The sequence below is a fragment of the Phyllopteryx taeniolatus genome, chromosome 18, assembly GCF_024500385.1.
Source record: "Phyllopteryx taeniolatus isolate TA_2022b chromosome 18, UOR_Ptae_1.2, whole genome shotgun sequence".
NCBI lineage: Eukaryota > Metazoa > Chordata > Actinopteri > Syngnathiformes > Syngnathidae > Phyllopteryx > Phyllopteryx taeniolatus.
The window spans coordinates 16,315,698-16,331,880 of record NC_084519.1 but is presented as its reverse complement, the minus strand read 5'-3'; the positions used below and the strand labels follow the sequence as shown (position 1 = coordinate 16,331,880).

General features: G+C 42.7%; 2 protein-coding genes across 9 annotated transcripts; both read right to left on the bottom strand.

Moving 5' to 3' along the window:
• Positions 1 to 235: 235 nt before the first annotated feature.
• On the bottom strand, positions 236 to 8,078 carry trim54 (tripartite motif containing 54). Of its 7 annotated transcripts, XM_061754197.1 has the most exons (9): positions 7,923 to 8,078; positions 6,186 to 6,368; positions 5,273 to 5,442; positions 3,699 to 3,867; positions 2,810 to 2,905; positions 1,748 to 1,981; positions 1,492 to 1,514; positions 1,182 to 1,306; positions 236 to 570 (listed from the first exon to the last, which is right to left on the bottom strand). In XM_061754197.1, the coding sequence occupies exons 1-9, from the start codon at positions 8,076 to 8,078 to the stop codon at positions 533 to 535; spliced, it is 1,194 nt and encodes a 397-aa protein (XP_061610181.1). In that variant the 3' UTR covers positions 236 to 532. The 7 variants fall into 7 exon arrangements, 6 of the variants coding, with proteins under 6 accessions (XP_061610181.1, XP_061610180.1, XP_061610183.1 ...); XM_061754196.1 differs by having other exon boundaries at positions 236 to 1,306; XM_061754199.1 differs by lacking the exon at positions 7,923 to 8,078 and adding an exon at positions 7,579 to 7,711 and having other exon boundaries at positions 236 to 1,306.
• Positions 8,079 to 8,092: 14 nt separating this feature from the next.
• dnajc5ga (DnaJ (Hsp40) homolog, subfamily C, member 5 gamma a) lies at positions 8,093 to 16,084 on the bottom strand. Of its 2 annotated transcripts, XM_061754203.1 has the most exons (7): positions 15,835 to 16,084; positions 12,358 to 12,508; positions 11,935 to 12,148; positions 11,338 to 11,494; positions 10,699 to 10,901; positions 10,414 to 10,454; positions 8,093 to 10,024 (listed from the first exon to the last, which is right to left on the bottom strand). In XM_061754203.1, the coding sequence occupies exons 2-5, from the start codon at positions 12,492 to 12,494 to the stop codon at positions 10,702 to 10,704; spliced, it is 708 nt and encodes a 235-aa protein (XP_061610187.1). In that variant the 5' UTR covers positions 12,495 to 12,508; positions 15,835 to 16,084; the 3' UTR covers positions 8,093 to 10,024; positions 10,414 to 10,454; positions 10,699 to 10,701. The 2 variants fall into 2 exon arrangements, with proteins under 2 accessions (XP_061610187.1, XP_061610188.1); XM_061754204.1 differs by lacking the exon at positions 10,699 to 10,901 and having other exon boundaries at positions 15,835 to 16,083.
• Positions 16,085 to 16,183: the final 99 nt, after the last annotated feature.

The following is a 16,183-nucleotide window of genomic DNA, read 5'->3' as shown; positions in this document are numbered from 1 at the left end:
TGTGAGTCCTTGTGGTGTGCAAGTGAGTGACCTGCTCACTGGATGATTATTTTTAGTTATATTATTATTTGAAACACAGGCAACACTACGCATTTGAGATTTCAAAATTCGAAACCCTACTTTGAAACGCTGACCCTGTTTCAAAACACTTCATTAAAACCCTAATCCTGTTTTGAAACCTTAATTTGAAACCCTGACCCTGTTTCGAAACCCTACTTTAAAAACCCTGACCCTGTTTGAAGCAAGAATATCCATTTTTTTTATTGACTGTTATTGAAAATACAAAAAATATACACACAGTGCACACGAAAGAGGACGTCAAGTACTTGTTGGGAAGAATGAAGGAGTTGTTGTTTCTGCGGAGTCAGTATCAACACGTGTAGCTGTGTGTGTGTGCACACGTGTCAACGTATGATGGCCATATTGAAGTGCGCCAGGAGCGACGGAGACACCTGAACGCATCGTGGCCATTTAAAGCGGTACACACCTCACCGCGGCTCGTCTGCTCGGCTCACAACGGGCGGGCGGACCGTCAGTCCACTTCTAGGTCATCTTCAAGGTCATCTTCACCTGAAAGACGACACACACACACTCAATATAAATATATATACTGTATATAGATATACAGTGGTGCCTTGAGATACAAGGTTAATTCATCAAATCATCTTTCCCTATGGAAATGCTCTTAATCCATTTTGCCAAAAGAAAAATTCTATTTTTGTAATGTGTTTTTAAAAAAAGAAAAATAACACTAATATTGAACTTTATAAAAAAAAAAATGTTAAACGTTCAACCGTTTCTTCCAGTTTTTTTACTGACATTGTCCTCCGCCTTATGGTGTGCCGCCTTGGGCACCTGTGGGCAGTATGATACAAATACACATATACAGTACATAAAGGGGACGGTCACACCTCCTCAGTAAGCTGCAGTTCTAGTATTAGTTGTTTTTCACAGGGGGTACAGAATATATGCCTGTGAGCAGTGGCTGCTTGTTTTCCTCAGTAAACGCTGTTTGAGTTCACTGCCACCATACAGCGCTTGTATCTCAATATTTTACCCGCAAGTCAAAGCAAAAACTCGTCCGAACGACGGTTAGTATCTGGAAAAACACGTTAAGTCGGGTCACTCGTATCTCAAGGCACCACTTGTGTCGCAAGGCGTAATGTCGAGCGTGCACAAACTGCGTCGGAAGTGGATGTCGTTCAACATGTCTGCGACGTCGTCCACGTCGATGACAAAATGGTTCATGTTGTCGAAGGACAGATGCGGTCGCAGCACGTTGGCGTCGCGAGCGCACGCCGACATCCTGATAACACACACACACACTTAGAGTTGTACACTATACACAACACATTGGCGTACGTCTACTGGATGACAGCAAGAACACATGCAGCAGGAATGTTGTGTGTGCGAGACGTCATTGTAGCACACACACAAATACGTGCACATCACACGTCACAACTACGCCATAGAACAAAACACGCAACTTACTTCTCCAGTATGACAGTGACATTCTGTGCGAAAGATAGAAACGAAAGTATCATTAGGACAAAAGTATTGGGATATACAAAAGTATTGGGACGCCACAAGGACAACAAGTCATGGTGAGGACAACATTTTGGGGATGCCACTAAGACAAAAGTATTGGGACATGACTGGAGTCTTACTGCTTTGAATGTGACTCAGAAAGATGGAGGGATGGATGGACGGATGGACGAATGGATGGCTAGATATTTAGAAGACTGGCCTGGATGAAGACTGCGGCGTGCGTGTGGTCGGCGGCGTGCACGGCCGTCTCCACCAGCTGCCTCCTGTCCTCCAGCCTCTGTCCGTGCTCGCCGATGAGGCGCCGTATACGCTGCAGCTCTTCGTCTTGCTCCCTGGTGATCACGCCCACTAGCTCCTGCTTGCGCTCGTCCAAGATGGCCGTAAGCGTCTCGAACTGGCTGGCGATTTCATCCCGGCGATGACAAGCGTTCGCCTGAGGACAGACGGCAAACTCGCTGTGACGGATGTCGTTAAGGCTAAATATATATAGTGGCGCCTTGAGATAAGAGTGACCTGACATATCGTCCGGGCGATTTTGCAGGTGCAGTTTGGTAGATAGTGAACAATTCTTCACAAAAGAAGAATATTTGTATGTATTTAAAACAACCACATAGTAACGCTGGCACTAGCTTAATGCTAACGCAAAATGGGAAACATCATAGACTGGCTAACGAACGCTAATGTGTTAAGTGTTATAAACCTTTAAGCAACGGATATTTGAACCTAAACAGTTGGGCGACACGTTGACAAACAATATAACAATACTCACAGGCACATACTCTTTATCTTCTGGAAAAAAACAACTAATGTTACTGCAGCACAATGGGCAATCAAAATAAAGTATGATGCAGAAACTGTTTGATTTCCTTACATCTATTAAATTATGTTGTTATTTTATTGTTTTATGAAGTACAGTATTATAAGGTGCTATTTTTCTTATTGAAAAACACTATACATTTTGCATTTTCTTTGAGAGGCTGGAACCGAGTAATGGCATTTTCATTGACTTTAATAGGAAAGCTGATTTGCGATACGGGTCTTCTGAGATATGAGCGTGGTCACGAAAAAAATTAAACTCATATCTCAAGGCGCCACCTTACAGGCCCTGCCGCAAATAGCAGAAATCAAGCGAAAATAATTAGAAGCCACAGGCATGGCTGCTGTTGGCCACAGCTCAGAGGCCCCGCCTCTTAAAGGCGTATAGATAGCACACAAACTGCAATAGGCACAATATGCTTGCAATTGTGTGTGTGTGTGTTACCTGGACGGCGTTGCACACTCCCTCCATATGTGTGATGGCAGCCTGGATGTTGTCATTGTTGGCGACCAGTCCGGCAATGCTGTCGCTCAATTCCGTCTGCAAACATTTCACCAAAAAGTTCACACATTATATTTCACTTCGCCCCCTAGAGGACAATCAATATATATACGGTTGTTCTCATGACGCTCGTCGTTGAGTTGTGCGTCTTCAGCTCCATTTCAGACTAAGTGAATCAGATGACGGCCAAATGTCAACATGGCCATCTGCACGCACGCACGCACGCACGCACACACGCACACACACACACTTTTTTGTCTTTATGTGACTCAAATGCTTAAAAATGACTTCATCACCACTGACCTTCACACTCTCGTTTTACGCCTTCATGTTGAGGCACATTGGTCATCTTTTTTTTTTTTCCCAAACAAAATTTCAGTTACTCATCCTGTATGTGGAGTGGTGTCCTTCAGGGCTGCATCCTCAGACCACTGCAATTCTCTCAGGTACCTCTTTTCCACTGAGGTCCTTCCCTTTCATGGCTGGGTTTTCCCATAAAAGTCTGCATGTTCTTTTGTTTTCTATGATCGATCGCAACAAGAGTGCAGGACAAGAGTTGGAAAAAGAGCTGGGAGGGGGAGTGTCCCATTATGTCTCATTTTGTTCGATAGTGTACCCTGTTCTGTCCCATCATTTTCCATAGTGTCCCATAATGTCCCCTTTTAAGTCCCATTTTGACCCATCATGTGGAAAATGTGGAGTGGCACTTTGGGACGGTTCATAAAAGCAATGACACAACTTCTCTCTCTCTAAAATCACAGCAGCCATTTTTTTTCGGGGCTGACTTCCAATTCCCCCCCCCCTATTGTGTCCTGTTGTGTATATTTGTCACCTTGAGTCTGATGTAGACGCTGCTGAGTGGTGCCACGTCACACTCTTTGTGGCGCCCAAACACTTTGCACATGGAGCACGTCGGCGTTTGACACGACAAGCAGTAGATGTTGATCTTCTCGTCCTCGTGCTCCTCGCAGGTCAGCGACTCTGGCTTGACGCTCGACGGCCTGTCCGCATAGGAAGAAGTCACAGGTGAGCTCAAGCTGCTTTTGAAAACCTTCCCAGTTTTAGTAGCCTTCATTTTAATATATCGAACGCCCATAAAAAGAGGGAACATTTGGTATTATTATCAAGACACTACTTTGTAGCTTCAGTCCGCTGTAAAAAACCCACAAATATGTCAAAATATGTAATAACAGATACTGTACACTATTGTTCAATTCAATTTTGATGATATACAATCTCTTAGATGTTGAATTGGCCTGGCGGCTTATATGCGCATTTAAGATGATGAAAAGGACATTTGAATAAATTTGATGTGTCATGCACGGCCAATGAGAACAATCCGTCTATTATGGGATGGCAGTGACCATCTGCAAACACAGTCAGCGTGAACGTGACACGCACACAAACACAGCAAGCACACATTATCATCACAATGTGACTACTACTGCATGCGCACACACACACACACTCACAACTGAAGCCTATTTTACACTTTCAGAATGTTTACATGTTTATTACACAATCTTTACAGTGTGTTTCTTGCAACCAAAATATTTTTCGTCACCCGTTAACCTATAGCTGTTGTTCAAGACACACACAGTTGTTCATGACATATTATATTACAACAATACTTTCATTTTAATTTTGAATTTAAATATCTCTGACATGTAATCAAATTTTTCTTCTTGTCTGAAAAACAAACATAGGGTGGACAATTTATTTTCACATTTAAAAAAAAAATTATTATTATCTGTGTAGTCGCTATATATTGTCTGAGCTCTTTGTTTGCAGTGCTTATTCATTCCCCGAAAATGAACAATGAAAGAGAAAAAGATTGTTTATTTATCTGCCAAATTCATGTCCAGTCACATTTAGTTGTTAATGTTAAATCAGATCAAAAGTTCAGTCCAAAAGTAGGATTCTTTTTTGGGAGGGTAATAATCTCAATGATTCTCCGGTGCATTAAATATCATCTTTCAAAAAGTACTGCTAACAGTGTTGATGAACGACATTGAAAACAAAATAGGGTAAATTGCTGACCTCTTGTGGTTATATTAGTTATTACAACTAACTAACGTGCAGGATTGATCATTGTATTATTTATTTACTTTATTCAACAGGAGTTATATGTTTTATTATTATTATTACTATGATTGTGAGTAGTTTTAGTTCAGTAGTTTTACAACCCTTGCAGGTGTTATTTTTATTTATTTTTTTGCTTCTTTTTAGACTTCATGACAATTGAGAATGTGAGTCATTTTACTAACATTTATTGATTTACTTTAAGAATGTGAGTAGTTATACTTGACTTACGTTTTTATTTTACAGACTTCTTTTGACACTATGACAGTTGAAAAAAATGTGAGTCGTTCGACTTTATTTGAAGCCGTTGCTCGAGGAGCTGACCTGGAGGCCTGGTTTCTGCGGTACACGTCGATGATGTTCTCCACCAGCAGGTTCCTCTGCAGACCGTAGACTCCGTGGCGGTCCAGGACCACCTCGTGGCGACACGACGGGCAGCGGAAGCGACTTCCCACGCCGGACGAGCTCCGCGACTGCCACGACGGGTTGGACGACTGCGACACGGCAGCAAAGAGAAAAACATATCAGCGCAACAGCACTTTCATCATTAACATTGTACGATAAAACTAATCATGACCTGAGTGAGGAAAAGCGGTATAAAGGAAGGAAGGATGGCTGGATGGATGGACAGATGGACTAAAACTTCGGGCTGGCCGACACGGCGTTAAAATAAAAGCTCAGATTTTTTTTCCACAAAAGTCTGAATTTCAATTTTAATTGATTTTCTTCCCCCTTCGCTTACAGAAAAAAATGACAATAACATTCTTTTAAACAAGGTTTGCTCTGTTTTTTTGCTTTGAAATATTTTTTTCCCAGCATTAACGTGCATTAACTTCCATAGAAAAATGTGAAATGTTGCATCAAAAAAATGTATACAATATATATGTATCATAAATAGCTGTTTGTTTTGCAGAAAGAGGCAGACTGTTCAAAAACTCTATACGAATATATACGGAGGTGCTTTGAGCCACGAGTGACCTGACTTACAAGTTTTTGTTTTTTATAGATACACAACAAAAAAATAAACTTAAAACAAAGACAATAACACGCCAATTAATAGAACCAAATGTGGGAGTGTTATAACCCTTTAAAAATCTTTTAAAAATCTTTATAAGGCCATATTGGCCAGCCCTACAATAAAGTCAAAGAAGCAGTTCGTCTTGAGGCACTTTTGTTGCTTTGATAAGGCTGGGTGAGTTTTATGAGTTGGTCAAAGCGAAGGGAAGCGGTGACTCGCCTGGAAGACGTCGTTGGCGCACTTCCTGCAGAGGTTGTGCTGGCAGGGCAGGATGACGACGGGCTTGGAGAACATCTCAAGGCAGACGGGACACAGCAGCTGCTTCTGGAGGTTCTCCATGTTCCATCCTCCGTCACCCGTCGAGCCGCGACCCGCCGGCTGAAGGCCAAAGTTCATCAAACGCTGGCCGAGTCACAAACACAACAAGGAGAAGAAGTTTCCTGAAGATTTCAGAGGGGAATACAAGTTCACCCAACTGCCTGTCCCTTGTTTCCACTGCCCCACTGTGCTGTATAAAGACCCCCCCCCCCCAGACCTCCAAAGTTGCTGACTGACTGACTGACTGTTTCTATTCTGAGCTGCTGTGTTTGTTGTGGATTGTGTTACTACCAAAAGCACATTCCAGTGCAAGTCCAAGTCCAGGCGTGGAACAAACGTCAGAGTGGCTTGGTGAAGAGGAGAGCTGCTGTGTGTGTAGGGGGGATTTCGGGAACTAGTCGCAGCCATTTTGAAGAACATTAATCATACATTTTAATAAACCTTACTGGATAAACACTTTTTTAAGCCTCTTATTGAGCATCATATTTGAACTAGAAGGCTAAGCTAGAACGTTAGGCTACTTACTAGCTTGTAGCCTAGAAGGCTACACTGATCAATTATTTTTTTTTTTGTCGGACTAAAATTTATTTTAGTGAAAGATTTACGTTAAATAATGTAGATGCTATAGTTCGTGTTATTGATAAACTTGACTAACGATAACATTCCATGTTAATATTTTGGTAATTTCTACTAGCTACTTTTTAGCTAGTAGCCTAGCAGGCTGCACGTCCTTGTTAGCAACATCTTATTTGTCAGACAATAATCCCTTTTTTTTTGTTAAATAGTTACATTAAATCATTGTTTTAGTTCCTGTTATTGTTGAAATTTTGACGAAAGAACACTCGTTAATATTTGGACGCAAATACTAGTTAATTATTAGCTAGTTGCTCGGAGTCACTTGCTTTTTAACACCTGCTGTCTTTTTTTGTTAGTCTAAAATCGATTTGATGTTACAGTTGCTGCAATTGCTGACATTTTGAATAAAGACGACGTTCAGTTAATATTTTGCATCCTCTATTTGCTACATATAAGGTAGTAACCTAGTAGGCTTCGACTTTAGGCAATGCAAGTATTTTTTGTTCAACTAAAACAAGTTTGACGTTAAACAGTTGTCATATAGAAAACGGGTATGACTCAAGTCAACCCCCCACCCCCACTCCAAAATTAATAAATCAATTAAGTAATTAAATAAATAAAAATAAAAGGTACAAACCAGTTACCAAGTTGCAATTTAAAGCTGAATGGAACAAGAATACGTATTAAAAGCTGTCAGTCAAGACGAGTTATAACAAACCTAAAAATAAATGCATTGGTGAAAAGGACCCAGTCACTTCCTGCTAGCACAGCCGACCTCCATTAACCTGCTAGCAACAAATAAATAAGCTGTTGGTTAAAGGACACCATTAAGAACACTCAGCTACTAATAGGATTAGTACACTATTTGACCAGTGGAATTCTGTGGCTTGAAATGCTGCACCCACCAGTGTTGATGCAAAGGAGTATATGACGCTAAATGCCAATTATTTTTAATCCTTGGAGTATATTGACAAAAGAAAAAAATGCATGACTCATTTAAAACCGGTGCAATTTATAAACAATTTACACAAGCAATATTTAAATATAGATTTACAGAATTACCTTAATCAATAGTTTGGGCGAGTTTGTTGTTTGGCATGACAAATGAACTGAAAACAGAGGAAAATGGAAGAGGCGCCACCTGCAGAACAGGAGGTGAAAGACACACACGCAAAAAAATAAATAAATAAAAGAAACTACTGTACAAAAAACGGACATTAATTATCAAGGAGGAAATTAAAAAATATCTTTTTTTATTTGGTCCGAATTGCAGAGCACAAACACATATGGTCAGTTTTGATCAGGTCAGCTTATTTTTTCATCTCAAAGAAATGTATACTTGTTTTTTTAATTATTAAAGACAGATTGTCAAACTGGTTTATTATGAAGCAACATGAACAATAGCTCCAGGCTAACCCTAAACATGCTAACTGGTTAGCATACAGCTGCGTGGCAAATTTAAATCTTTTTACACATAAATTAAGAAAAAAATATTTACACTCAAAACACACATGGATAAAAATGTGTCATCAGCAAATCTGTGGTTTCATGACTTATTTACAACATCCACAAAAATAAAACTGTCATCTTTAAAGTGTTTTGCTGATGTCGTAAAATGACTTGGCTATGTGAGGTACACATTCACATTTTTTTTGTTTTTGAAATTAGGTATATTTAGACAGTTTTACCAGCAAACTTTATAATGTGCTCTTTAACAGCACAGAGACATCATGACAAAAAAAAAATGTTGAAAACATTTCACTTAACTCACACTAATGATCTCAAATGTTGGAATCATTTCTTTTCCTTCCTTTTTCCATCATGATCAAATGGCTCAATTGAAAAATGCTGGTTTGATTAGAAATTCATGATTATTTTGCATAGTGATGTTAAACCCTTTCCATTAAAATGGGACAGTCATATGGATATTATCAGATCAGTTCAGATTATGGTCATTCCAATTATATGTTTGTCTCAAATTATTGTCAAGCTCGTCACTTCTGAAATGGTAAAAAAGACTTTTCCTCAAGTGTCTGCTGCACGTCTTGTTAAAGGCACAGCACGCTTGGGGAATTTACCAAAATGTAGCGTCACTATCACGATGTGAAGAAAGACAATTTCTTTATGGAGCAGATGGATTCATCTGATTAGAAACTCAACATAACACTTCTTTCTGTATGTAAACATGAAATGTATGAAATCGCCTTTCCAGGATAGATGAACTACGTAACCTAAGCCATTGAAAACATGCGAATTATTAGGTCCTACTGGAATCGCTTTTATTATTCTGATGAATTTATCACTTTTCGGGAAGGACACGTCTATCATAACAGTACGCATGAATAAGTCTCAAGCACCCATGGCCGAACCTGAACAACAAGTCGTCCATTTTGGTTTGAAGTAGCCATTTCAGGCGAATTCCCAAAAGGGAATTCGCCAAAATGAGCCCCAACCAGAAGTTAATACCCAAGACCGATGGGTGACTCTAAATTACCAAGCTGCTTTTTTTTTTTTTCTTTTCTTTTTTTGCCAACCCCATCTAATAAATGTGAGTGTCAAACTTTGATCATTTCGAGGGTTCTCCATGAAAAAAGGGCGTGCGAGGGCCCGTTCATCACTGCCTGCAGCTTTCAATGATTTCTATGTGTGAAATGATTGGCGCGCTGCTGTGATAATAATATTGGCAACCTGCTAGCACAGAGCTGATCGCATGACTGCTACATGGAGCTCCTGGGAGGAGACGTTGCGTTCATTTTCTTCCGTCCATCGCGGTCCATTTTAGTGGTTCAGTCAATTTGCTGGTTGATTCTTTTGTTGCAGTACGTGGCACAGGATGACAAAAAAAAAAAAGATTTTGCACATCTCTAAGGAACAGGAGTGCATGCATCCTGATGGGAAAAAAAAAAAAAAAAAAAAAACAAGCCAACGGCGTCAGACTTCCCATCAGTCCCTGCTTAGCAAAAGAGGTCCGCTTCGGTTCCTCTCCGAACAGTGTCGCGTCATTTCCGGCTCATTCCTGGGATGAAGCACCGCGTGGAGATGAGATGGTGGAAGAAGGACGCAGAAGTCCACAGAAGAAGAAGAAGAAGAAGAAGAAACTTTTCCTGCATGTCAGGATCGAGGTGGTGGCCCGGTACTGGCTGCATGAGAAGGAAAGTGGCTTCCTAATAAGGAAAAAGACATTCCCATGTATCAATTAGAAAAAAAAGAAAAAAGGACAGAAACAGTATAACAATTTAGGGACAAAATTATTGGTATGTGGCTCATAATGAAATTAATAGTCTCTTGAAATAGCTGGAATCCCAACATGCCAACAGTTGGTATGCTAACATGACTGTAGTAATATACTGCCTCCCGGTGGCCAAGGTGGGCACGCCAGAAGGAGCAGCACAATGAATTGGATTGCAGCATTAAATCATGATACACAAACTGTTTAATTATTTACTTTCTATGTAATTATTGTATTACTCTATGTTTCTATCATATTATAGTGCTACTTTCCTTGTTAAACTATCTCAAGGCACCACTGTAATAATAATAATGATGAGTTTACCTTCTTGCTCTTGTTGATGCATGACATCCAGTGTCACCGGCCTGGGGGAGGAAAGCACATTGACTGCATTCATTCATAATTATTACATCAGCAAAGGTTTATTATGAGTCGGTAACATGCAAACATGCTTTGTCTTCTTTTTAATTAAATATTGAAGCATGTGTGTAGTGTGACATTCAGTTAGTAAAACAAGAAAGGACAAACGTGAACAATAACAAGCTCGGTTAAGGACGGGGGCGAGCAGGCGGCGGATCAGACAAACAAAAAAACGGCGGCGGCTCTTACGAGTCATTTCGACTCGGGCAAGCTCTCCCGGGGCTTCTCCTCCTCTTGCCGCTCTGTCGTCGCTGGTAGGGACGATGGCGACGCCTGGGACAGGGACTCCGGTGCCGGTGGGGGCGGCACGGGGAGCGGGATGGGTACACCTTTGCCGTCTGGGGTCTGGGCGCCCCCGCTAGACGAGGGCTGGCCTATGATTACCGCGTTGCCTGTTTTTGAGAATCAACATCAGCGACGACACGCTAACACTAATGTTTAAAACAACGCGCCTTGACAATACTACATTCACACATTTATTGTAAAATAACCATTTTTAGATGAGCAGGATAAATAGTATATGAGTAAAGTTGTTGATTTGTTATCTCTGTTGTCTAATTTTGTAAGGTACAAATCTTTATCCGGTGACTCTCGTTCAAAGTTGGACGTGCGCAGTAGCTCCTCCTCTATGCAATTGATAGGACCGAGATGGGGCAGAACATTCCGTCGCCCCGAGCTGGCCGACATCACATCCGACTGTTGCGGCTATACACTTATAGAGACCTATACGATACACTTCCGCGTTCCGTGTTGCCATGTCAGCTTTACATCTCATTGCACCTCTGCAGTTATATAACATACAAATATACTGCACAGGACAACGCTCACCGCTGTCCTGCTCCGCCTTGATCTGCTCCTCCAGGTCCTCGGGGTCCACGTACTGGTAGCTGTCGTCCTCGTCGGGTGGCTTGCACTTGCCGCAGCAGAGGCAGCAGCAGCAGCAGCAACAGCAGCAGCTGAACAGCGTGCAGCACAGCACCAGAGCCTGCACCCAACGCATTTTTTTTTCTTCACTATTTCGGTTTTCAGGATTTTTTTTTTCCCCCCTCAGTCCGGCATCCCTACCAACTATAAGAACTTGAGCACATTCGTTCGCATCAGCGGTTAGCTGGCGCAATTGCGACATGCAGTTAGCTAGCGAGCTAAGCCTGTGCCCCGAAAATGCATGTTCCCTTCAGATAGTCCGGTGGCATGGCCACTGTTAGAGCGCCTCGTTGTTGCGGCGTGGAAAAACCCAGTGATATCTTATCAGATCTGGTTTTGAGTGTATTGTAAAACAGCTGCTCTCCAAGCAGCAAATGAAGGCGGCATCTTCAGCCATCTGTTCACTTTGCCACATCCAATATGGCAGCGACGTCAATGTACGCTCCAGCGCTCAAAGAGGTGTCCGTCTATGTATAGAAGTCTATGGCGACTAGTACCCACCTGGAACCACCACTTGGACATGAGGAAGTAGTACTTGACGCTCTCCTCTCCAAACTGCTCGGACACGTAGAGGCCCATGGAGCCGTACTGGTCGTAGATCTTCCTCTTTGTGTCATCGTTGAGGATGGAGTTGGCATTGTTGATCTCCTTGAACTTCTCCGCCGCCTCCGGGTTGTCCGGGTTCTTGTCCGGGTGGTACTTCAGCGCCAACTTCCTGCCGGGCCAGGGAGGGAAGGAAGTGTTTGAAGTTAGGGTTTCAAGTAAGGGTTGGGATTTCAAAGTAGGGTTTGAAATTAGCATTTTTCATGCCAGGTCAACTCCAACCCTTATTTGAAACCCTAATCCTTTCCGATTGCGGTACGCAGCGTCGCGGCATTAAGCCGAATCTCTTGTGTGAAAGAGAAGCTTGACACGAGCGCTCACCTGTAGGCTTTCTTGATGTCCTCAGCCGAGGCCCCTTTCTCCAGTCCTAACACCTGGTAGACGCTCTCCCCCGCCGTGGACATCTTCCTCTGGGGCCGCGGCGCATGGGCGTGGGCGTTGGCGTTGGGGTCAACCATGGCTCACCTCCGCTCTGCACGAAACAACAGCATCCAAAGTAACAGGTCAGTCGCACAATTGATTCATTCGTATTATTTTTCTGCAGCTTATGTTGTTGGAGGCGCATCACCGCTGATGTGCAAACGCCATAGACAGGCTAACGAGTACCATCAGTGTCGCAGAGTTATATAACCCTTTAACCCGCGGACATTTGAACACAAAAGGTGAAGCAACACAGGTACATGGGTAATGTAACAATAATGGCGGGCATATATTCTTTATCCTCTGTGAAGAACGACTGATATTACTGAGGAGCTAGGACGGACGCCATACACAGAATATCTGTCTGTATTATACACACATACACACATGCAAAGGAGATGCTAATGGCCACTGATTTGAAGTAAAAATGTGGCAAAAACGTTTTTGTTTTTTTTTCATTCTGTTTACTTATGTCATTGCTGCATGATGTAAATGTAAATTTTATACAGTGGTATTTTTTCTTTGGAAAAAAAACACATTACAAACATTTTGGTTGTTTTTTGGGGGGCGGCCGGAACTGATTCGTAGCATTTCCATTCATTTCGACATTTGAGGCAAGTTTTAAACTGCAAGCGTGGTCACAGAACAAATTAAACTTGTGTCCAGATAACTAACGCGAGCGGAGTCTTTTTCCACATCATTTTGCGCATGACAAGAGCCCAGTGGAAGGCAATCGCCGAGTCAATTGCCGAAAACATGGTGCCCATTTATACATTATTACAAATGATTTCTCGTTCCATTATTTACAAGCACGACATGTTTTGCAGTGAGCGTCACGGATACAGCCCTTGCAATGGATGTCGTTACGCTACGCAACTAGTGAAGTAGCCACTGAGTGTACCATGATAACCTTCACACACACACACACATGCACACACACAAAAAGATAGACACACACATACACACACACACACACACATGCACGCACGCATGCACACACGGGTCATTAAGCAAAGACGATTACATTTTGCTGACCTCTCACATTACGAGCAAGTGGATCAGAGTCTGGACACAAGGACGCAAACGCACACACACGCACGCACAGTCCCAAATGTACAGAAATACTAACCACATAAACTTACATAAATATTGCACACATATAAACTGTTGCTGCACAGAGCATGTCTTTAACATCCTGTTTATTTGACTATTAAGTCAACAGCGCTGGGAACTGTGTGCATTCCTAAAGGCAAAAAGAAACAACGATGACAACAACACAAAAAAGATGTCATTAATCTAGACACGTGGCGCTGGAAGGCACGGGCCGCTTCGGGTCAACCGACGGCACTACGAAAGCGTGTGAAGCGTAATTACAAAGAGAGACGAGAGCTCAAGAAATCCGCCGTTTTAATCGGACATGTCAGAAACGTGCACGCCCAGATGGTGGCGCTCACCGACACCCGCTACTGATGTACACCAGCTAAATACTATTCATGTGTACTTACTACTACGACCAAGTTACTGCTACTAATATGGAGGCAATATGAATATGCACCAAATAATCAGACAGAGAGATGAGAGCAGTGTTTTTGTCTGTGGTTGTCTTGAGTCTTTTGAACATTTGTGCATCTAAGTATAGCTCCTCTTCAAAAGCACGGGGGGGGGGGGGGGAGTATAAAAAGGCAACATTTTTAGAAATAAACCTCAAAACCTTCCAATCCCTTAAATTAATGCAATTGCAAAGGCCTTTGCCGAACACACACGCTTAGTGTGAAAAGTGGGCGCGGCAACACGCGAGGACGACGGCGACCCGGCACGGCGCGCCTCGGCAATATGTAAATGCCATTGTTGCAAAAGAAAGCATTGGCTTTGCTAATCCTGAGGAGATGAGCAGCAACAACAACAACAACAACAACAACAAAGGGATGCAAGCTATATTATTTTCAAGACAGTTTAAGCTTCGAGTTGTATTTCCGGTGGAGCAAGGAGCAGTTTGGAAGTCTTCTGCAGCGACATCTCGCTACATCATTTTTTCTAATTTGTCACAAAGATCCAGATAGTGGAACTCCGCATTCATGATGATTTCCTCCATTTTCCCTTTTTTCGTTTACAGTACAAGTCCAACAAAATGTGTTAGGTGCTTTCCGACGTCACCGCGACGCCACACTCGAATAGAACTCTTTTCTAGGCGAGGGCTCGGCGCGACGAACGCCCTCTGCACTTGCCGCGCCAGTCCGTGGTCCCGCCCGCTCAGCACATACACAATGAATGTGTTCGTTGACGGCACGCTGCGTGTTGCCAAGTGCAGTGTGGAAAGGCAATAAGTCCTAACAGAAACTAATGTGTGTGTATATATATATATATATATATATATTTTTTTTTTTTTTTTACAGGTCTAGAAAGTGGGTGTCATCCACTATCAATTTCAAGTACAGGTAAGTACGTTCACTTGCCACTTCATGAGGTACACAGTCAAAAGACCGCATTGTTATAATTTCAACTGGGAGTGGCATTAAACAGCTTGAGGCCTCTTGTTTGAACAAGTGCTCGCGAGCTTCCTAACTGCAGCTTGTTGTGAAGAGAATTGAGGTTACTGCCTGCGAGGTTACAATCGGGGCACAATGCTTGCTGCCGGCTTCGCCCTTATTAGATGTCGCGTTATGATTATGTCGATGCCATTAAAAGAAGGAAACTGCGAACATTCAACGTGACCTGTGGAGCATATCGTTGTCAGACCGCGATCGCCGCTGTGCTGTCAATAATTGTCGCGGCGCAGAAGTGACGCCGCGTGATTGTCGCCCTTGTCCTTGCCTGGCTAGAACTAATCCTCCGGCTAATGTTAATCTCCCCGCACGTTGACAATTAACTACTTTCTATTATTCCACTTGACAACAAATCAGCGTCGGTGAGAATGTCGCTGCCAGGAATGCAATGGATGAAATAAAAGAAAAGGCGAATATTCACGTCCTGGTGCGTTCAACGACAAGCGAGCTGGTAACAGCAATTCGAGTAGTACGGCCAAACCACGTTATAATTGTTTAGCAATTTAACATTCGCTCATCTTCTATGTGCTGTAAACCCGTCACGAATGTCATTCAAATGTGCTTTCAAGACCAACACGAGCATCGTCTTTAATTCGGCGCACATCTAAACGGTATTCGGGTTCACATGTTCTTCAACCTTTCTTCTCACGGAATAACTTCAAATTACTACATGGACGGTGCACCGAAACGCAACCAAAGGGATGTTTGACAACGCCTCAAATAAAACCAAAGTAATCGTCACTTTGTGCGATTAATAGCAAACCGAGTCATATTTCTTTTTGAATCGAATAGGCCGCCGCTCGGCCGATTAGCAGCATGCTAACGAGTGTGTTACCTGATGCTAACTGAACGCGGTGTGTCTCGCCGGGATGCTAACTGGATCATCTGGTTTAGCGTCCGGACCCCGAGTCATGGGCTCGGTACTGCGCGGACGTCGTCAGCCGGGGTCGAGTCGTTCATGTGGCGGCGGCGGTGGCGCCGCTAGCCGAACCGCGCCGGTGTAATCGCAGCTCGCTCTCAAGATCTTTCCAGGGAATGACGTCGGACCGCCGCCGTGACGCGTTCAATGTCACAACGGGAAAGTTCGTCATCTGTCGCAACGTCCCCGCGCGTCGCCGGAAATGAATCAATAAAAGAAATTAATAATAAAACAAGGAAATAAAACAGCCAGGTAAGAGATTCAA

Excerpts from the sequence above, each read along its gene's own strand:
- dnajc5ga (XM_061754203.1), bottom strand. The coding sequence starts at position 12,494 with ATGGTTGACCCCAACGCCAACGCCCACGCCCATGCGCCGCGGCCCCAG. Across the intron at positions 11,495-11,934 it reads TGTCCAAGTGGTGGTTCCAG|GCTCTGGTGCTGTGCTGCAC; the intron begins GTGGGTACTAGT and ends CGTTGGGTGCAG. Across the intron at positions 10,902-11,337 it reads CAAGGCGGAGCAGGACAGCG|GCAACGCGGTAATCATAGGC; the intron begins GTGAGCGTTGTC and ends TCTCAAAAACAG.
- trim54 (XM_061754196.1), bottom strand. The coding sequence starts at position 8,078 with ATGTCCGTTTTTTGTACAGTAGTTTCTTTTATTTATTTATTTTTTTGC. Across the intron at positions 6,369-7,922 it reads CGCCCAAACTATTGATTAAG|CGTTTGATGAACTTTGGCCT; the intron begins GTAATTCTGTAA and ends TGACTCGGCCAG. Across the intron at positions 5,443-6,185 it reads GCGCCAACGACGTCTTCCAG|TCGTCCAACCCGTCGTGGCA; the intron begins GCGAGTCACCGC and ends GCCGTGTCGCAG.